This window comes from Mastacembelus armatus, chromosome 5 (assembly GCF_900324485.2).
Source record: "Mastacembelus armatus chromosome 5, fMasArm1.2, whole genome shotgun sequence".
NCBI lineage: Eukaryota > Metazoa > Chordata > Actinopteri > Synbranchiformes > Mastacembelidae > Mastacembelus > Mastacembelus armatus.
Genome location: NC_046637.1, coordinates 14,706,220 through 14,729,620, shown reverse-complemented (window position 1 = coordinate 14,729,620; position 23,401 = coordinate 14,706,220). Strand labels below are relative to the sequence as shown.

Genomic DNA, 23,401 nt, shown 5'->3' with positions numbered 1-23,401 from the left:
TCATCGAAACCATCAACGTGTCTCTTAGACCCCATCCCGACTAGACTACTTTTAACCCTCTGGGATCGACGCACGCGCCGGCGCGTTTTGACGCATCTTCTTCTGATAAGGCCGAAACAATCTTAAATTACTCCGTCAATTCTGATCGTACAGATAAAAGAAGTATATCATTCAAATCTGTAAAGGGTCTAGTTTTAGTGGCATACCATCATAATAACAACAAAACGTTGTGCTTTTTTTAAATAAAGAAAGCCGACAGGGTGCGCTCTCTGACTTTTCTGTCTCTGCCATTTCTCTTCACAGACGCGTAAATAAAACAACCAGAATCTCAGCGAATACTTGCCTCATAAAAATAAGAATTATATGGCTAGAAAGCTTGAAATGTTTTCTTTTGAGTGAAACAATTCAAGTCAAAAACAAATCATCACTTTTTATTTAATCCGTATGAACGTAAGGAGAAGTCCGTTTTTTCCTGTCTCACCTCATTACAGGTAATGCGGTCCCGCCTTGTACACTGTCCACTGTTCACATCTAAATAATCTCAGGTGAACCAGGTAAATATGTGCACGCCCCCGAGAAATGACACAAAATATCAAACTTCATCATAGAATTTACTCACTTTTTCTGCGCGTTTGGATGATGGCGCGTTACGCACGTGAAGCGGCGCTCCTTACATTCCACACAGAGACAAATATTTTAGCTTGTCCTCAGAGTAAAAACACTGATTTTAACTCAAATGAGGATCGTTTGGCTCCTCATTGTGTTGTATTGTGCTGCACTAATCCGTCCCATCTACATTGACTGAAAGGCTCATTATGCGCGTCTTTGTCTGGTCGTTCAGTGCGTCTTTTGTGTTCTCAGGTAAATCACATGACTATTCATCCTCAGACACACCCTCTTGCATATGGCCTTTCTGGACAAAAAGTGTCTTAGAAAATTTAAATCAGTGTATTGTTTACTGTGAATGTGTGAACAAGATGACATTCACAGCACTCTGAAGTAAACACTTTAGCCTACAACATGCAGGTCTCCAAAGTCTTGTGAACCAATGTTCTGTTTGTGTTTTATGGTCTTATTTCAGTGAGTAAAAAATTTTAGTTTTTCACTAACCATGCATAAACACTTTTTTCTCAAAAACACAATAATGTATAAACTTCCTGCTCACATATTATTGTAGCCAGTTTTGTGCTGATTACAGTGTTATTAGACTTTAGACATTAATATGTTTAAAAAACACTGAAAAAAGCACAAATGTCAGGACATGTCAAAGTTTGTCCAGGCCCCAAAAACCCCCTCAGACCCCAGATAGTTAAAGACACCCTGCCATTAATAAACTCATCTTTAGACTTGGTAAATTTATCTCTAGTATCAGGCTACGTACCACAGGCCTTTAAGACTGCAGTAATCAAAACTTTACTCAAAAAGCCTAGTCTTGATCCAGGAGTCTTGGCTAATTATAGACCAATATCCAACCTGCCATTTATTTCTAAAATCCTAGAAAAAGCTGTTGCTAAGCAGCTATCTCAGATAATGGACTAGTTTCTACACTTGTCCTCCTAGACCTTAGTGCTGCATTCGACACAACATCTTATTACAGAGACTGGAGCATGTGACTGGTATCAGAGGAACAGTGTTAAAATGGTTCCAATCCTATTTATCGGACAGATTCCAGTTTGTTCATGTCCATGATGAACCTTCCACATGAGCAAAAGTTAGTTATGGAGTTCCACAAGGCTCTGTGCTAGGACCGATTCTGTTCACCCTGTACATGCTTCCTTTAGGATATGTCATTAGGAAGCACTCTATTAATTACCACTGCTATGCAGATGACACTCAGTTATATCTATCTATTAAACCTGTTAACACAAACCAGTTAACCAGACTTCAAGCCTGTCTAACTGACATAAAGGCCTGGATGACCAGTAACTTTTTACTTTTAAACTCGGAGAAAACAGAAGTCATTATATTTGGGCCAAAAAATCTCAGAAATACCTTTTGTCAAATTATAGCTACTCTAGATGGCATAACCCTGGCCTCTAGCACTACTGTAAAAAACCTTGGAGTTATTTTTGACCTGGACATGTCCTTTAACTCACACATAAAACAAATCTCTAGAACTGCATTCTTTCACCTGCGCAACATTTCCAAAATTAGGAACATCCTGTCTCAAAATGATGCAGAAAAACTAGTCCATGCATTTGTTACCTCAAGGCTAGATTACTGTAACTCATTACTATCTGGATGTCCCAATATCTCCATAAAAAGCCTCCAATTAATCCAGAATGCCGCAGCCAGAGTCCTGACAGGAACTAGCAAGAGAGATCATATTTCTCCTATATTGGCTTCTCTTCATTGGCTCCCTGTAAAATACAGAATAGAATTTAAAGTCCTTCTTCCCACATACAAATCCCTTCATAATCAAGCTCCTTCATACCTTAACCCTCTGGGGTCTGAGGGGGTTTTTGGGGCCTGGACAAATTTTGATATGTCCTGACATTTTTGCTTTTTCAGTGTTTTTAAAACATATTAATGTCTAAAGTCTGATAACACTGTAGCACAGAAAAGAAGAACTCAGCACAAAATTGGCTACAATAATATGTGAGCAGGAAGTTTATACATTATTGTGTTTTTGAGAAAAAAGTGTTTATGCATGGTTAGTGAAAAACTAAAATTTTTTACTCACTGAAATAAGACCATAAAACACAAACAGAACATTGGTTCACAAGACTTTGGAGACCTGCATGTTGTAGGCTAAAGTGTTTACTTCAGAGTGCTGTGAATGTCATCTTGTTCACACATTCACAGTAAACAATACACTGATTTAAATTTTCTAAGACACTTTTTGTCCAGAAAGGCCATATGCAAGAGGGTGTGTCTGAGGATGAATAGTCATGTGATTTACCTGAGAACACAAAAGACGCACTGAACGACCAGACAAAGACGCGCATAATGAGCCTTTCAGTCAATGTAGATGGGACGGATTAGTGCAGCACAATACAACACAATGAGGAGCCAAACGATCCTCATTTGAATTAAAATCAGTGTTTTTACTCTGAGGACAAGCTAAACTATTTGTCTCTGTGTGGAATGTAAGGAGCGCCGCTTCACGTGCGTAACGCGCCATCATCCAAACGCGCAGAAAAAGTGAGTAAATTCTATGATGAAGTTTGATATTTTGTGTCATTTCTCGGGGGTGTGCACATATTTACCTGGTTCACCTGAGATAATTTAGATGTGAACAGTGGACAGTGTACAAGGCGGGACCGCATTACCTGTAATGAGGTGAGACAGGAAAAAACGGACTTCTCCTTACGTTCATATGGATTAAATCAAAAGTGATGATTTGTTTTTGACTTGAATTGTTTCACTCAAAAGAAAACATTTCAAGCTTTCTAGCCATATAATTCTTATTTTTATGAGACAAGTATTCGCTGAGATTCTGGTTGTTTTATTTACGCGTCTGTGAAGAGAAATGGCAGAGACAGAAAAGTCAGAGAGCGCACCCTGTCGGCTTTCTTTATTTAAAAAAAGCACAACGTTTTGTTGTTATTATGATGGTATACCACTAAAAGACCCTTTACAGATTTGAATGATATACTTCTTTTATCTGTACGATCAGAATTGACGGAGTAATTTAAGTTTGTTTCGGTGTTATCCGAAAAAGATGCGTCAAAACGCGCCGGCGCGTTCGTCGACCCTAGAGGGTTAAAGACCTCATAGTACCATATTATCCCAATAGACCACTTCGCTCTCAGAGTGCAGGTCTACTTGTGGTTCCTAGAGTTTCCAAAAGCAGAATGGGAGGCAGAGCCTTTAGTTATCAAGCTCCTCTCCTATGGAACCAGCTCCCAGCCTGGGTTCAGGAGGCAGACACTCTCTATACTTTTAAGGCTAGACTTAAAACCTTCCTCTTTGACAAAGCATATAGTTAGGGCTGGCTTCAGGCAACCCTGAACCATCCCTTAGTTATGCTGCTATAGGCCTAGACTGCCCGAGGACCATCGGTGCACTGAGCTCCCCTACCCTAAACAGGAGCACATGAAAATGGAATTATGAACAAAAATTATGAATGTACTGTGAATGAAAATTAATGTAATATGTAAGTTTAACATGTAAATTAGCAATAGATACATTAGGGGCGCTGTTCCACGTTCTGAGTGGCACGGACCACTGGCAAGGACCACTGGCCTATGTCGCGGCAGTGTGGCCTGTCTCGTCCATGGTCTGAGGGGCACGGACCACTGGCCTGTGCTGCGGCAGTGTAGCCTATCTGTCACAGTATTAGCTATATTACACAGTATTTTCACATGCTTTCCCCCTTTTGATTGATCATAAGGGATTTGTTGGGTTTTTAGTTTTACTTTTTGTAAAGTGCCTTGAGATGATTTGTATTGTGATTTGGCGCTATACAAATAAAATTGAATTGAATTGAATTGAATTGAATTCAGCCGGCTCAAGGGACCAGTGGAGCCCACAGCCCAAAGGGCTGCACCCACTTCACAGAATCTTGGGTTACGATACGTAACCAACGCTCTGTCTCATTGGTGCGCAGCCCTCTGGGCTATCGCTATGGGTCAAAGCGACAACCAGAAATACTCTACGCCTCACTGGGCCACCCAGGAGAAGAGTCTGAAAAACAAAGGAAATGCGAAGCAAGCACCAGGTGGGATACGTAAGCACTGGTTTCATATAAAGCTGAAAACAGACAGATGCCTGCCCCGCATCCGTATAATAAAGCACACTTCCCTGGTTTGCAAGCCTAATTACGACTGGGTGGGAGAGAGGGATGAGCACGCAACATCCCGCAAATAGAAATGGCCCATGAGGCCGCCACGCAAATGTCTTCCACTGACAAACCACGTAGGAGAGCCGTGGAGGATGACACTCCTCTAGTGAAGTGTGCACGGATGCCAACTGGAGTCTCCCTGCCCAACGCGGGGAGCCTGTGCAATGGTCTCACATAGCCAGTGAGACAAATGTTCTGCAGAGAGGGGGAAGCCCAGAGAACACTCTCTGTAGTGAACAAACAGGGACGTAACAGCGTAACTCCACCGTGCGTTCCACATAACATGCCAGAGCGTGCACCGGGCAGAGAAGATGCACAGCAAGTCCTCCCTAATCTGAAGACACTCCAAGGGTACTGATAGAGCCAACAGATTGCTGGCCCTCTTTGCAGAGTCTAACGCCAGCAGAAGAGAGGTTTTAACTGGTAATAACTGGAGAAAGGACAGAATCGCAGAGAGAGGGCATGCAACGGAAGAAACGCCGTTCTCTGTTTACCATCTCTCAAACGCAGCCCATTTGGCCCCATACGACGCTGTAGTGGACCAGGCGTGTGCCCCTTGTATGGTGGTGACGTCGCCGCCTGAAAACCCCAAACTCTCTAAGCGGTTCCTCTCAGCAGCCAAACCCACAGGTGCTGCTCTATTACTGGAGGGCCAACTATCACGCCCCCTGCCTGCGACAGAGCATCCTCCCTCCATGGAATCTTCCAGGGGGAAGATATCCTCATGCGCTGCAGAAGGGAAAACCACAATGCCCCGGGGTGGTCCGGAGCTATCAGAATCAATTGCAGATCCTCCACAGTATAGTATGCGCTCCTGAACCCAGGCCAGCAGCTGAGGGATCAGGGAGATCGGGGGAAATGCATAGAGAAGGTAACGGGGCCATAGCCGTTGAGCGAAGGCATCTACCCCCAGTGGAGGGTTGTCCTTTGCATGCAGAGAAAACCACAGGTCGCAGTGCGAAAAGAACTGTGTCCAAACCTGCTCCATATCTGAGCCACCAGGCTTGGATGGAGATGTCAATCCCCTCAGTGAGGACCACCGGATAACATGATGTCTGCGGCCATGTTTCATTCTCCTGCTATGTGCACCGCTTTTGTGGAGAGGAGCTGCGTGTGAGTCCACAGCAACAGGTGGCGAGCGAGGGGGAGGAGACGCGCCAAGTGTACCCCCCCTTGTCGGTTGATATCTGCCTCAGCTGATTTATTTGATTTATATGTTCGAGGAGCAGACACAATCTCTATGTGGTTTGAGGGGGGCGGCAGCTCTAAGGAAACTGCAGAGAGGCGTTTTAGACTGAGTCTCTGCGTCCCGGTCCCCACTCTGGATTGTCAGGCTTTAGGTTGGCTAATAAACTCGGCCAAATTTCTAGAGATGAGAGCTGCACCATTCAAAGTGGGATGGATGCCGTCTTTCGCTACCAGACCAGGTTTTCCCCAGAAAGTGGCCCAATTGTCTATGAAGCCCACATCGTTTGCTGGACACCACCTAGACAGCCAGCGACGGAACGACGACATGCGGCTACACGTCATCGCTGGTCAGATTGGGGAGGGGTCCAGAGAAAACTATGGAGTCCGACATTAATTTGGACAGTATAATACATGTGAGGGGGGAGGAGAGGAAGAGAGGGGAAGGGAAAGGAGTGTTAGGGTTAGGGTAGGGGAGCTCAGTGCACTGATGGTCTTTGGGCAGTCTAGGCCTATAGCAGCATAACTAAGGGATGGTTCAGGGTTACCTGAAGCCAGCCCTAACTATACACTTTGTCAAAGAGGAAGGTTTTAAGTCTAGCCTTAAAAGTACAGAGAGTGTCTGCCTCCTGAACCCAGACTGGGAGCTCATTCCACAGGAGAGGAGCTTGATAGCTAAAGGCTCTGCCTCCCATTCTGCTTTTGAAAACTCTGGGAACAACAAGTAGACCTGCACTCTGAGAGTGAAGTGGTCTATTGGGATAATATGGTACTATGAGGTCTTTAAGGTATGAAGGAGCTTGATCATGAAGGGATTTGTATGTGAGAAGAAGGATTTTAGACAACCAGTCTATTGCTGTCTCCCATTTTTTTGAAGAGCATGGCTTCTCTAAACAGAAAATTTACTTTTCTGTGTATAGTGGAGAAGTTTCAAGTTGGTGCCTATTTGAAAGAGTTCGGCTTACCTTTGACAGAATAACTGACGTGGATATGTCGCTGCAAAGAAACACAGAAACAAATGTGTACGCACATCTATTTGGCTATGTGCTGGCATTATCAGGAAAAGCAACGTTAACTGAGACATGATATGAACAATCCCTTATCTCCAGATTTGGATGACGACCTTGACGATGGAGAACATCAATTTGAAACTGTCATGATTGCCCTTTGGGACTTCCTGCCAGGACTCTTACTTTGTGAGGACTTCCTGTTTTTTCTGTTTTTAGACAGCCTGTTTTTTCATTGATTTGACCTGTTTTCAATCACCTTTTGTTTTTCCCCTATAAAAACTTCCCTGCTTCCCTTTGTTGGTGCCGAAGCATTGTATACTGTATGTACTTCGCAGACAGATTGCAACTGTTTGTTGTGTTTCGGTTATCCACCCTCCATTCGTTATCCACTTTGTTTTTGAACCCTGGTTATTTCCAGGAAAAATAAACTTTGTGTTCGTGTCCTCCTTCAGTTGTTACAGAAGTGGTCACCACCCAGCAGCCTTAATTGCATATGCAACTGGAAGTTGTCATTTGACTTGCCTGGCATGTCACATTTTAATTTTTTTCTAACCTTAAATGTGTATCTTGAAGTTTCCAAAGTGCAGTCACAACTACAGTTCAATACAGTAGACCCAGATACTTCATTTGTTTCCAGATGAGTTAAAACAAAAAATGTACATAAAGTTAATTCATGTACAATAATTAGTCAGTGCTCTATGGAGACCCAAGAGCCAGGATGTGAAGCAAAAAAACTTGTCCATTGACATAAAAGCAAAGTGGCAGCGACTGGAAAAAGAGCTGATTGCAAGTGGCATCTGTGAAGGTTGTTTTTTATATCGATCATTCACACTGTGGCTCAGGATCTCCAAAGAAGGTATTTGAAAATTATAATTGCAACCTTTTTATTCCTTTGTAAGACTTAAGAGTCAAAAACCCATATTCTGAGGAAATGGACCATGGCAGTTTTGCACCATGGACCTGCCACAAGGACTGGTAATGTTCTACCAAAAACTGAGATCCTGAATGGACTTCCTCCAAGTTTGTCAAGGAAACAGATGGCCACAACCTTCTATCATTTAATGAAGATGAACTCCTCCTTCTAATTGAATCAAAGAAGATATTTTTCTAAGTTTACTACAAAGTAACCATGTTTCTATTTTGTATGGGCTACCCCTTTTTCGGCTTTGCTACTGGTTACCTCTCTCTGGCCAATACCAGTACTTCTGAGAAAAATCAAAGTACTCACCTCACCAATTGCAGACTGGTCCTGGCACATCATTCAGGCCTATGTAACAGCTGGGCCTGTGGGTAAAGGGTTACGCACATGCTCATAGAACTGGAGTTACATCCAGTAACTAATATTTACCCATTATAATTCAGACAGTGTGTTAATATCTAACTTGCCTATTTGAATATTTCCTTTCCTTTTCACACTACAGCCAAGCAAGAAAGAGCTCTTGAAAGCATGTACTGATCTTGGGTTCTCGACAAAGGGTCAGAGAGTGATAAGATAAATCAACTTCAAGAAATGCTGCTCTACAATGATATTTATCCCAAGCTTCAAAGAGCAGGAGGTATAGCAGTAGATGCACATGATCAAACTGTGATTTATATTTAGAATAGCTCATGCAATTGCATGTGTTAATCTTTTTTTTAAATTATGGAAAACTTATATATGTTTTATGTCCCTCCAGGTGGCGTACTGCACATGGGCTGCACTCATGGTATAACATATTACTGTTCACCACTGTTGTGGCAAGAGAGTGCAAGAGACCATGCTTATGGTCTTTTAGGTTTTGCATGTCCTCCAACTGTATACATATGACATATTGCTGTTCAGTTGGCCTGGCATGCAAACAACAGGACAGAGCAAAAGTTTTTCCAGCCTCACGATGGGTGACTATGTGAGGCCTCTGATGAGAACCTAAATGCAGCTAAGCACAAAACCCTACAAGTACAGCTGCCTTGGGTAAAAAATCTCTTGACCAGAAAGAACAACTCTGCCTCAAAGCCTGAGTTGCATGAATCAATAGACGGATTTCTGAGGTCACATCCAGGGTCCACAGAGCACTATTCCCTGTATGATGTTTTCCATCAAAAGAACCAGTCTAGACGGGAGGAAACACTGCAGAGCCTAAAACTTGTCTCAGAGCTGTGCAGGTTGATAAATTCATCTGAAGCTGAACAGAAGAACAGGGAGCTTTCCTATGATCACTACTTCTTTTGCCAAATGAAGGTTACCCACTTTGTGTATTCATTGAGGTTAATATTTCACCTTCACAATGAAGGTATAAATCAGAAGTTCACATTCAGCATTCAGAAGCAAACTCAGGATATGTTTGGACTGAGCTCTGATGGATGGCTGGTACTCACAAGTACAGGTAATTATAGTTGTAGTTATGATTAGTTATCAATAGAATGTGTGACATAGTAGATGATAATGTATATATCTTTGTCTTCAGAGCTGATGACATCTGCTCCTGGGGGGAGTACAGATGCTGAAGTACTGGAGGAATCATTGGAACAAACCAAGCAACAAAAGCACACAAAGGGGTTCTCAATGGCACTATTGAAAATACAAGAAGAACACAAGGTAATACAGTATGTTAGAATTACTTCTGCTACTTTCCATTTTGCAGGTAGAGATCTGCTTTTGTTTCAAACTCATTTACTCCCTGGATTGACTTTTTTTTCATTTTTATAAGTTAAAACTATGAAAGGCAGGGGGTCATGTTTGTCTTCACTCGTTCTGAGATGTATCTCAAACAGCAGACTCCTAGTTTTAACCTTATTGTAAACTGGCACACTTCAGCATTACATCTAAAATATGGATAATGTAATACTATTTACTCATAATTTTTACAATATGAAATGTTATATGGCAGCATGGTGGATGAGTGGTTAGCACTGTTGCCTCATAGCAAGAAGATCCTGGGTTTGCAACCTGGCCTTTCTGTGTGGAGTTTGCATGTTCTCCCCATGCTTGCGTGGGTTTACTCCGGGTACTCCGGTTTCCTCCCACAGTCCAAAAACATGCATGTTAGGTTAATTGGTGAGTCTAAATTACCCATAGGAGTGAGTGTGAGTGTGTGTGGTTGTTTGTCTCTGTGTGTGTACATGTGGCCCTGTGATGGACTGGTGACCTGTCCAGGGTGTACCCCTGCCTTCCACCCAAAAGAGAGCTGGGATAGGCTCCAGCAGATCCCTGTGACCCTGGTTAAAGAATAAGCAGATATAGAAAATGGATGGATGGAAATTTTACATATAAACTATAAATGACTTTGTGTGTTCACTAATTCTCTAATCATAATAATTATATAATTGTATTATACAGTTTGTCCAACAACAGGAAAAACTTTCGTCTCTCAGACCATATTTCAGTTTTTCTTTTTTAATAAATTTGCAAAAATTTCTACATTTCTGTTTTTTTCTGTCAAGATGGGGTGCTGAGTGTACATTAATGAGAAATAAAATGAACTTTTTTGATTTTGGCAAATGGCTGCAATGACACAAAGAGTGAAAAATTTAAAGAGGTCTAAATACTTTCCATACCCACTGTAAATATAATATTAAAGTAGAAAGAACATAGAGCTACTGTCACTGTCTAGACCAGCTTCCATGCTGACACACACCTTCCTGTATAACACAGCTCACAGAGTGAACACGGCCCTCTACAGTTTCTGCATGTACTTCCTGTACCTGTGCACCAAAGGTTGAGTTTATTGAATGAATGAAGCAAAAGGGGGAAAGCATGTGAAAATACTGTGTAATATAACTAATATTGTGATCCGTGCCACTCAGACTGCACGCATAGACCAGACAGGCCACACTACAGGCCAGTGGTCCGTGCCAATGGTCTGTGCCACTCAGACCGTGGAACAGCACCCCTAATGTATCTAGTGATAATTTAAGTTAAACTTACATAATAATAAAATGCATCTCTACAAAAACTTCTGACATGTTTGTGAATAAAAATGTATGCTAATGTAAGGCTTGATCCATGCATCTTTTGGATTTAAGGTATTTACTTAGTTCAGTGAGCTAAAGAGCTACATATTGTCAGATAGGACATTCTCTGTCCTTGTGGTTCCCATACAATGCGACCGTAAGTTTTTTTTAAAAAAAACAAAGATTTTCCAAACATATAGACTTGTATTTTATTTGGGACTGTCCACAAAATACTGCTTAGTGTGACATCGTATTGTGATTTTAATACAATGACATGCATTTATATATATGCCATAAACCACAGACATCGTGGCACGGAGCTGAGAGAGACCAGATACTTGACAGGCCCGGACCAGACAGGACACACTGCTGCCACACAGGCCAGTGGTCCGTGCCACACAGGCCACAGAACAGCGCCCCTAGACTCGGCTCCTGAAATGGTTCGTGCCATCGACAGAACAGACCACATTTTTGGCTACAACCCCCTCTCGCTTTTTTACAGCGTTCTGTGTGCCAGAAAGCAACGTAAAACGGCACCGGTTATGAAATCTTGATTGATTGTGTGACAGGAAAATCTGAATTATATGTCTAGCTTGCCATATGACTACAGTTAGAGGCTCTCTCCTCGCGTCCCACCGGGGCGGTGTGTTCAGACTCTCTGGGACTTTTTCTCCTTGGGAAGCAGCTGGCGTCAAAACGTCAAGACCCATCTCCTCTTGTAATTTGATACGGCTGCCACGTAGCTCAAACGTCTCGAAGTACAACCAGTTTTCCTGGGGCATCTTTCTATAATCCACTCTGCTGCTCTGGGTGAGTCGATTTATCTTTCTCGAAGCTCTTATTGCCCGACACAAAGAGGTTCACAGCGGATTAAAGTCCTGTCAGACCACAAACACTGATACAAACAGCTCCAGTTCCTGTCTGCGCACAAACTGTGGCTTGATAGATCATTTGTACGGGTCTGTACGGGTCCAGCTGGAACTGTAACCAGTCGAACAGTAAGGTACTGCCAGTGGTCAAGCAAAAAACTTCTCAGTCAGTGGTGGAATGCAACTAAGTACATGGTCACATTATACCTACGCTTCATTTTGCAGTTGTTCCAGTTGTTCGTTGAAAACTGATTAAACCCTTGTTTCGGACATTTTTCGTGTCGCAAGGGTGCTGTCGGAAATTTGCCAAATGCCTGGAAAATTGCATTTGGCATAGAGAAGTGGTGTTACAGCATCCTTATAGCACGATGGTTTGGGGGTCAGTGAAGGGGGTGTATAGTGTAATTGAAGTCAGTTATCGTGTAAAAACGAATTTTAAATTATACAGTGTGGGTCCGGATTTACAAGACGTTTGAAGAAGCCATCTTGGGCTCTGGGAAATTACAATTTTTTCTTTTGAAAATTTATAGAGAAAGTGATTAAAATGAAATGCTAATGAAAATAGTTATTTACTGCAGACCTGCAACAAAGCATGTGTAATTTAGTTGAGAATTGGGATGCTTTAAATTTTTATATATATGGACATGAATATGGCAGTGAGAAGTTTCCATTCTTCTAACCTGTTACTTATGTCATACTTATAGACCTTTTTTACTGGTATCCACATAAATTACTCATGCAAGTAATGATTTAATCATTGTGTATTAATGTGCCAGTGACAGAAGGATACATATAATAATACACTTCAGTTCTGTAGCACCTTTCCAAATTCAGGCTCTGAGGTTCAGACACAGATGATGGTGAGTTGTTTTATTGGACATGTAAGATCCAGCACTTTTGGAGTTTAACTCCTAAGGATTAAAAGTCATGATACCTGGGGCTGTATTGACAAAGTTTCTTAGTCCAAAGAATTCCTCCTAGTAATGAAATTCTAAAAAAAAATCTTAAAATCATTGTTTTTTTAAGAATTGTCACTTACAATTAAGACTAAAGTCATCAACCTTAAGAGAGTTCATAAGGTGATAAAATATTAAGAGTATTTAAACAGAGGATAACATGTCAGACAGACAAAGGCAGAAGAAATATTTTTCCAAGGCTGAATTACAGGATAGACTGCAGGAATAATGGTTATAGTCAAATGCATTAGACATATGGCAGTAATGCCATATCAACAGAAATGAAAGTGATGTTCTCCCACACTTGCCTGTTGGCTGGTGTTGTACCACTGGAGCCAAATTTTCCTCTTTAAACTTTTATGCTCATTAACTAATTCACCTATTGTTAAAACTTTGTGCCTCTGTCCAATTGGGTTTTCTGGTTCCTTTGCTGCTTCCATTGTTCCACGACTTAAGACAGGCCAGCAATAAGATCAACTGATGAAAGCTGAGCATTTTCTCCTGTTGACATCAAAATCAGTAAGTACTAAAATTGCCAGTATGGTTAAAAAAAAAAAAACCTGCTGAATTAGCTTCTTTGCAAATCGAACCGTGTTTTCATTTATAATATATTCAACAGAGACATTAATTACTTACAATAGTATTTATAAAAAGACCATGTTGTAATTCCTTCCTTGCTCAGAGTTGGTCTGAGACTGTTGGGTTTCTGTTTGTTTGTTTGTTTGATTTTTGTAAAGAGATGATTGTATTGTGATTTGGCGCTAGAACAATAAATTTAATTGAATCGAATGTTTGTGAGTACTATCCCTGACATGTTTTTAAAATCTGTCTCTCTCACCTTCCCTAGCTGCTAGGGCCCATTAGAGCTCCTAATGTTCTCAGTTTCATTTTAAAAATCACTTGTAAAACTAGAAATAGAGATGGCTGAGCAAGGATGTAAGGTTTGGTAAAATTGTACTTCAGACAGTTATGAACTATGAAACCATGTGCTTCACATGATTCATTACGACAATAAGAGGTTTCATGTGTTTGTCTATATATTGTTTTGAGCTGTAAATATCAAAAGTGAGCTGTAATATAATAGCCTAATGTATAATTTATAATCTCTGGTAGAGGATCAGGCTGGTGATATGTTTCTTTTTGTTTTTTCATAAGATTTGTTTACAATAAGAAAGTGAAAGTTATTTCAGAAGCACATGTCAAATTGCCCACTCTTCTGTTATCAGGTGATGTATTGTGTAGTGTTAATATAAAACTAAACAAGATAACTGCTAGCCACACAACGTGTGCGTTTTGCTGAGCCCATCTCAAGTGGACTCCCTAATGAAATCACGGCAGCCATCAAAAAGGTTGTCTTGGCAACGGGACTTGAGCAGGGTTCTTATGGGCTCTGTCACCTTTTCTATGAGCATGACACTTTTGATGCCAGACCAAGAGCCACAGGAACTGAAGATTGTATATATGTTGTATTTTTGATGCTTTGCTTATATTTCACAGAGCATGTCTTCTATGAAAGTAAAACAGACCTGCACAGCCTGATTGTGCACATAACAGGACAGAAGCAATGGGTAAGTTATTATGCATTTTAAAGCTGCTTTGTAAAAACTGTTACTCTGTAAACTGTTCTGTGGTGAGGTAAGCAACATGTGAAATGCATTACAATTGATTGTAAGGTTGACGATTGTGACCTGTTTAAAATAAATGCAGATAATCCTATTTTTGTGGCAATGCTGCTGATATCTGACGTTTAGTGCAAGAGCCTCTAAAATGTTGCAATTATAAAATAAAATGTGAAAAGAAAGGTTTTATATATGAAATAGTGAAATCACTAAGCTTAATTTGGCCTGTTAGACATTAAAAATATTTACTCTGCACTGAGGGTCAGCAGCTTTCATTTGCATTTCTGTCAATGCATCTTTAACCTTTAACATCAAAGACTAATGAGTGAATGTGGTCAACAGCTGCAGATCAGTCTAAGTGACGTGTAATTCATACAGAAACTAACAAATAAAAACTGCACACAAGTGTAAAAACATTCAGAGATTGGATACAGTGTATTCAGAAGTGTCTTCATTTTTTTAACCAGTATTTCCTTACTCCTAGGTTGCTCCATCCTTCTGTTGGCTGGTGTCGCGTCCACTCTGGGTGGTCTAGTCTTCGGCTATGAGCTGGGCATCATCTCAGGTGCTTTGTTGCTGTTGAGGGCAGAGTTCAGACTTTCATGTGTCCAACAGGAGGCCCTGGTTAGCTCTTTGTTGATTGGAGCTCTTCTGGCCTCCATTGTGGGCGGCTGCTTGATCGACCACCATGGCCGCAGGAATTCCATCCTCTTGAGCAATGTCCTGATCCTTACCGGCAGCCTGGTCCTGCTCATCAGCTCCTACCCTGCACTAGTCGTTGGCAGGATTACAGTGGGTTTTGCCATGTGTATATCTTCCATGTCCTGCTGCATCTTGGTGTCTGAGATCGTTACCCCCAATAGCAGGGGCTTCCTGGTAACACTGTATGAAGCTGGGATCACTTTGGGTATCCTGGCAGCTTATGCCATCAACTACATCTTGTCTGACTCTGGTGGAGGGTGGAAATTGATGTTTGGATTAGCGGTAGTACCAACTTTGCTCCAACTAGCTTCTATCTGGTTACTTCCATCCAGCACTAAGGAATTTTTAAGCCACGATTGCTGTCAGGATGAAAGGGACCTCGTGAACCTCATCGAAACCCAAGAAGCAGACAACTCAAAAATTAGCTGTAGCAAGGACAATAAGAAGGCTCAGTATGACAGCATATACCTATTCCAGTGTAAAGACAACATGAGGGCACGGACCATCATTGGGCTTGGACTGGTGCTTTTTCAGCAGTTCACTGGCCAACCAAACATTCTCTTCTATGCCTCCACCATCTTCCATTCACTGGGCTTTCAGAGTAATGCTTCTGCAGTGCTAGCATCTGTAGGCTTGGGGTTGGTCAAAGTTGTAGCTACATTGACCTCCATGGTGTTTTCAGACAGGGTCGGCAGAAGGCCTCTGCTCATTGGTGGATGCTCTGTTATGGCACTGTGTCTATTAACCACTGGACTTCTCAGTAAACATTCACTGGTGAATGATAAGAAGGCCTGTAATTCTGAAGACCTCATCATCAATATAACAGATCAACCAGTTTTTGACAGACCTCTTAATGAGAGCCACATATTTTGCAAAAACAGTATGCAAGATGATAATGCGTTTGATCAAGGACAAAAACTACTGGAAGCTGCTCCTGAGTTGTCTTCAAGCATTTCTCGCACAGTTGTGAACTGTATCATTCTTATCTGTATGATGGCAGTTGTCAGTGCATACTCTGTTGGATTTGGACCAAGTTTGTATATTTACTCATAATTGATCGGGGAGTTTAACAAGCTTTAACATCTTTTTGTCGGAACTGTCTATTTAAAGGTTTACTCATAGAGGCAAGATTTATATACAACTATACTATTTGCCTAACCCAATAAGCATTCTGTAGCTGCTAGCATGGAATGGTGCATAGTGTAGCTTTGTTTTTGTTTTTTTGTTTTTTTTTAATTATTTTTTTGTTTTTTTTAAATACCATTATCTGACATCCAGCCTAACCCAGAAGAGCTGGAAAATGTATCGAACCAGAACAGTGAAAGTTGAACTTTGCCACTGGAAAATACACTTTGGCACTGGAAAATAACACTTGGCACTGACAACAAAATCAGAACTGTAAATTAAACTTTGCATTGAAAAAGGTATTGATACTGACAATCTTCATAGGTTTTGTTGATGTCCACTTTTTTAATTTTATTATATTTTTTTCAAATTTCTGTCACTGTTTTGGCTTGGAGGGGATTGGTCTGGGGCTGGGGCTAAAGTGATTACTGCATATTCAAGCAGCAAACTCCACAGCAAGGAGAGGATGTCTGGCTTCATACCTCCAGTCCGATGGCTCTCTCATAAGAATAAGAATAAGAATAAGAAAACCTTTATTTGTCCCGCAATGACCGTAGACCTCTGGCAAATTGCTTCCTTGAGCTCAGGTGTAGCTCCTAAACCACAGGTATGTCTGTTTCTGTCTTGTAGTGTGTGTTTTTCCACACAGATTTGTGGTGGTTTGAAGTTAGTTTTTCAGTAACTAGGCTGACTTAATGACATTTGGCAGAGGTCTGCTGCAGCAAGTGCTAAAGTTAGTATATATCTTAATACTAACGTTAGGTAGCTAGTTAGCTAACCTGTTTTTAATGGTAACATAAGCTAACAGTTTTTGCTTCAGTTCAGAGACCAGTGTGACTGCTGCTACTGCACAAGGTCTCAAAAATGTGCTAACAAAATATGCAGCAGCCTCACCAGAGATAATTTAATGCTCTGGGTTAGTTAAAAGCTAATTTCATACAAGCCAAATTCTGTGTGGAAAAAATGGATAGGAGACACTCGTACTTGAGCTTCAGCTTAATTCTAGCTTTCCTACGGTCATGTTAGGCAGTCATCTATGGAAAACCATTTTAACATTTAATGGAGCTGCACTACTGTCTGTAATTAGATATTATATAATTTAGATATATTTTAAATACGTGTAATGACATTTCTCCTAGTTTTTGTATTCTCAATAATCAGAAAGGGAATTAAAGATATTCACAATATTCTTAGTAGTAAAAATAGTAATTGAGGATGTCTACAAGCAAGGCATAATCTATGTTGTTTCTTTTTCCATGTAATATGCAAATTAAATGCAGGACACATAGTAACCATGTCTCTTAGCCTTCACCGGAGCCCTGGCCTCTATGCCAAAACAGTAATAGAAATCTGACACAAAAAAAATGACATTGAAAAAAAGATGGAATCAATAAAAACTGCAAAGATTGCAGTTTTTTTCTTTTTTTGTTGCACTTCTTCCTAAGACAATAATCTATCTTCAGCACTTTTTCCCCCATCACACATGCTTTTATTACCATTGTTTTGTTTTAAGTTCAAATTTTGTTTTCAGTGTCAAATGTTATTTTTAGTTTAACTGTTACTGTTCTGGCTCCATAAAAATGAAGCTCTTTTTTGTCTTTGACCAGTGACCTGGCTTCTTCTGAGTGAGATATTTCCAGCTACTGTCAGAGGAAGGGCATTTGCATTCACCAACTGCTTCAACTGGGCTGCCAACCTGTTGGTCACATTCACTTTCTTGAATGTTGTTGGTGAGTTCCCAGACACCTTTTCACTGTCACTGTTGGAGTGACTGTGAAAAGTGCAGGCTTATTCAGTAAAATTAACCCAGGCTTCTTGTGCCAGTAAAGCAGAGAGCAATAATACCCACCAAACTGAAAGAAATCTATAGTAAGTCCAAATTTTCAAAGACCATTTGAATGAATTCTTACTGCGAATGAACATGCAGCAGAGAAACATTTAAAATACAATGTAGAGAAAACAAGACATACAAGAATGATCTAAATGATTTTGATACTGCTAGCATGTTTTACTGTAATTAAAAACTCAAGTTGGGTACATATCAAATGATAGCAGAATATGAACTGTGCTTCTATTCAACAGGCATGGTTGGTCTGTCGGGGATGTTTTTTTTGTACGGGATGACTGCTGTGGTAGCTGGAATTTTCTTTTACTTCATGCTACCAGAGACCAAAGGAAAGACCCTGGAGGAGATTGATAAAGAGCTCTGTTTAAACAGGTGGGAGCTGCACTATATGTGTCTAATTAAGCAAAGAGATTTACTCTTTTTAACTGCTATCTCTAAGTCATTTAGCCTACAGGGATAGTCACAGTAGTAAAACGAAGGTCTTTTGCTGTGTTCTGTGTGGGTACACTATTGTCAACGCTTCTACTCACACAGGTGCAGGTGCCCAGGGGAAGAGAGTTCTTTTTGGCTTTGCTTCACCTAAATAGGATACTGATTGCTTGATTAGTCTGAGCTGCAACAATCACACACCCAAATGCACACTGACATGCACCTGATGTAACCGCTTTAAGCCATCTAACCATAACTCCCATGGCACTCCCATGCCACCACAAAAAGTAATTTGGTCTTATGCTTAGGAATTACCCAAATACACAAGTCAATGAGAATTCAACTTTTTGTTTAAGTTTTTTGGTCTCTTTATTCAATTTGCAGTTCATTTTGCAATTGGAAATCCAGTGTGAAATTTGAAAATGCATTCTTCAAAAAGGCTGAAAAACTTCTATAAACTTTTACCATAACGTTTTACACACGACAGAAGCACTACATACCTAACAATGGTGAAGAATGCATGAATGCTGTTTTTCCACAATAATGTGAAGATACCCTTACTCTGCCCTGAACATGTGTGATGTCATACAGAGGCATTGATGTGTGTCTTTGGCCTTGTTTGTCAGGTTCTACCACAAGGAGAAGTGCTGTGTGGGCATCAGATGGAGAAACACTTCACCACAGTATCAGAGAGTATATTGTCATGTAGGCACCTCAGGGTGATTATGTTGATATCTTTATTGAATTCAATAAGTAAGTGTTCTGGTATGCTACACACTATGTACACTTTCTGAAAGATCTGCAATAGATTTCTGATGGGCAAATAGAGCTATGGCTTTACAGCTCTCTTAACTGGAGACATATTTATTAAATACAGTTTATCATGTTATGTATTGTGTATGTGCGTATTCATGATTGAAATTAAGATGTTAGCAGGAGAATACGTGACAGCAGAGCATCTGTCATAAAAAATGGCAATATCTGATATCCACTGTATTGTAGTTTCTGTCAAATTCCCACAATGCTTAGGGCGCGTGACGTAAGCTGCAGTTGGAGGGACCTCCCAGAAGTGCGGCAGTTGAGTTTCTTGTGGAGTAGGAAATGTCCTGGCAAGAACAAGAACAAAGTTCTCGCGCATGCCCAGTTGCCACAACCAGCCATCACGAGAAAACGAACAAATTTCTTGTTTGTTGTGCAGTATGTATCAGGCTTAAGTTGCCTTTTTTTTTTTTTTTCAAAACGCTTAGAAACAAGTTTATAAATTAGAAATAACTTGATGAATATGAAAGACAACATGGTTTCATCTGAAATTCAATTTGACCAGACATTGAATATACATTGCTCAAAAAAGGGAACACTTGAATCACACATTGGATCTTGATGAATTAATTATTTGTTCATTAAGGCTACACAGATTAGAAGTCTTTACGAAAGTACAATGACATAAGGACCAATGAAAACCAAAATCATCAGCCATACATGGCTGTATTCAAATTCATGCAAAATAAAAGTGAAAATTTTCAATTTCAGGCTTATCAAAGCTGCATCAGTTTCCTCACATCAACTCATAATGTAACTCAAGTGTGTTGACCCTGTGTGCCTGTATGCACTCTCAGCAACTGGGCATGCTCTGATGAGTTGGAGAATTGTGTCCTGAGAGTCTCCTCCCAGATGTGGATCAGGACATGAGTGAGCTCCTGGACAGTCTGTAGTGGTACATTGAAACATAATGTCCCATAGGTGTTCAATTGGTCAGGGGAACATGAGGACCAGTCAGTGGCATCAATGCATTTTCATCCAGGAACTATGACATGCCTTCCCAGACCACCACTGACCCACCACCAAACCATGTTCGATGATGTTACAGGCAGCACTTTCACCACAGTGTCTCCAGACTCTTTCATACTTGTCATGTGTGAGAAGAACAGAGAACCGGTCAATTCTGATGTTCTCTGATGAATGCCTGTCAATGTGCATGACGCTGGGCCATGAGCACGTCATATGAGAGAATGTCATATGTCATAGAGTATTTCTGACAGTTTGGTCAGAATCATGCGACCAGCTGTAACCTGAGCTGCAGGTTCTGCCTCATGCTACCTGTAGCTGTAAGGACACTATCAAAACACAAAACCTGAGAAGAATTAGGCAAGGGTAAGGGGAGAACATTTTTCCTTGGGCACCACATCTTCTCCATTGTACCTGTTGTCACTTTATTTGCACCAAAACAGATGAAACTGATTCACCGTGACTTGTGCGTGTGATTGGTATCCCTGAGGTTTAACTGCCTTGTAATACCATGTAAATTAAGTGTTCCCTCAATTTTTGAGCAGTTTAACTGAAATAAATTCATGTTGACTACTGTCTTAGTTCAGATTTTCTATTTTCCCAGTTGTTTCTGGGAGGGAACAACAAAAAGAGGGTTTCAACTGAATTTCCCTTAATACTAAAAAGTAGTTTAGTACCCCTTTGAACTAAAAGTGTTTAAGGATATTCTGTGCGAGGGGCTCGTGCCTCTGAAACTACAAACCGATGCAGGCAGTGAGTTTTACAATAAGCAGTTTCAGCAGCTAATGAATGAGTATAAAATCGCTCATATCTCAACACTAAACGAAACTAAAGCGAGAACAGTGGAGCGATTCAACAGGATGTTAAAAACCCAAATGTGGAGGTATTTAACATCTATGAATTCATGTAAATATATTGATTAAATCCACAACCTTGTCAGTGCTTATAATAATTTATATTACAGATATATAAAGATGGCTCCTGCTACAGTGAATAAGGACAATGAAAAGTTGGTGTTTACTGTACGAGATGCGATCAGAAATATTCCAAGGTAACATTTAAATACGATGTTGGCAACACTGTGAGAATACCAATTCAATTCAATTCAATTTTATTTGTATAGCGCCAAATCACAATAAAAATCATCTCAAGGCACTTTACAAAAACTGAAACTAAAAACCCAACAATTCCCTTATGAGCAAGCACTTGGCGACAGTGGAGAGGAAAAACTCCCTTTAACGGAAGAAAAAACCTCCAGCAGAACCGGGCGATGACATGTTTACCCGCATGTCGTCGTTCCGTCGCTGGCTGTCTAGGTGGTGTCCAGCAAACGATGTGGGCTTCATAGACAATTGGGCCACTTTCTGGGGAAAACCCGGTCTGGTAGCGAGAGATGGCATCCATCCCACTTTGAATGGTGCAGCTCTCATCTCTAGAAATTTGGCCGAGTTTATTAGCCAACATAAAGCCTGACAATCCAGGGTGGGGACCGGGATGCAGAGACTCAGTCTAAAACGCCTCTCTGCAGTTTCCTTAGAGCCGCCGCCCCCCTCAAACCACATAGAGACTGTGTCTGCCCCTCGAACATATAAATCAAATAAATGAGAATTTAACACAAGAAGAGTTATTCAGAAAAATCTAATAAAAATTAAGACCACTCCTCTTATTGAACAGAAAAACAGAACAGTCAGATGTGGATTAATAAATATCCGGTCTCTTTCGTCTAAATCTCTGTTAGTAAATGATGTGATAACTGATCACCAAATTGACTTACTCTGTCTTACTGAAACCTGGCTACAGCAGGATGAATGACAGTCTGAATGAATCACCCCCCCTCAGTCATGAAAACTGTCATGTTCCTTGAAGCACAGGTCGAGGTGGAGGAGTAGCTGCGATCTTCCACTCAAACTTATTATTAAACTTTCATCCTCAGAACAGTTATAACTCATTTGAGAGGCTCACTCCTAGTCTCTTGCATCCAAACTGGAAAACACAAAAACCAGTTCTACTTGTCATTGTGTACCGTCCACCTGTCCCTTACTCAGAGTTTTTAACTGAATTCCCTGACTTCCTGTCTGATTTAGTGCTTAGATCAGATAAAGTCATTATAGTGGGAGATTTTAACATTCATTTAGATGCTGAAAATAACAGCCTCAGCATTGCATTTAATTCTATATTAGATTCAATTGGTTTCATTCAAAATGTTAATAAACCCACCCACTGTTTCAGTCACACCCTTGATCTTGTTCTGACCTATGGCATCGAAATTGAACATCTAATAGTTTTTCCCCCAAATCCTGTTTTGTCAGATCATTCTTTAATGACTTTTGAATTTAAAATGATGGATCATGCAGCGTTTGGAAGAAAATTCCACTACAGCAGATGTTTATCCGACAACGCTGTTAATAAATTTAAGAAAATGATTCCATCTTTATTTACATCTATGCCAAGTATAAACATAGTGGAGGGCAGCTGCTTCAATCCCACTCCCTACCAAATTGATCATGTTGTTGACAGCGCTGTAACCTCACTGCGTGAAACGCTTGATTCTGTAGCCCCTCTGAAAAAGAAGTTAGTGAATCAGAGAAGACAAGCTCCATGGTATAATTTACATATTCGTACCTTAAAGCAGGCATCACGAAGGCTGGAAAGGAAGTGGCGTTCCACAAACTTAGAGGAAATTTTTCTAGCCTGGAAAAACAGTCTACTAACATATAAAAAAGCTCTCCGTAAAGCCAGAACTGCATACTATTCATCACTGATAGAGGAAAATAAGAACAATCCCAGGTTTCTTTTCAGCACTGTAGCCAGGCTGACAAAAAGTCACAGCTCTGTTGAGCCCAGTGTTCCCTTAGCTCTCAGCAGTGATGAATTTATGAGTTTCTTTACGAATAAAATCACAACTATTGGAGATAAAATTCAGCAGATGCTTCCTATACCTGCAATGAATGAATATTCTACTACAGTAGCTCCTGAATCATCTGTAGGACCTCAGTTATGTTTAGACTGCTTCTCTCCCATAGATCTCTCTGAATTTACATCAGTAGTTGCTTCATCGAAATCATCAACGTGTCTCTTAGACCCCATCCCGACTAGACTGCTTAAAGGCACCCTGCCATTAATGAACTCATCTTTATTAGACTTGGTAAATTTATCTCT

At 40.6% G+C, this 23,401-nt stretch overlaps 1 protein-coding gene across 1 annotated transcript; it reads left to right on the top strand.

Annotated features, from left to right (window-relative positions):
* Window positions 1–13,244: 13,244 nt before the first annotated feature.
* On the top strand, window positions 13,245–20,924 carry slc2a10 (solute carrier family 2 member 10; the record flags this gene model as incomplete). Its single annotated transcript, XM_026306445.2, has 6 exons — window positions 13,245–13,255; window positions 14,261–14,304; window positions 14,840–16,090; window positions 17,790–17,912; window positions 18,265–18,400; window positions 19,084–20,924. Coding segments are annotated over 6 exons (1,662 nt in total), but the record flags the coding sequence as incomplete, so codon positions are not given.
* Between the last annotated feature and the right edge of the window lie 2,477 nt (window positions 20,925–23,401).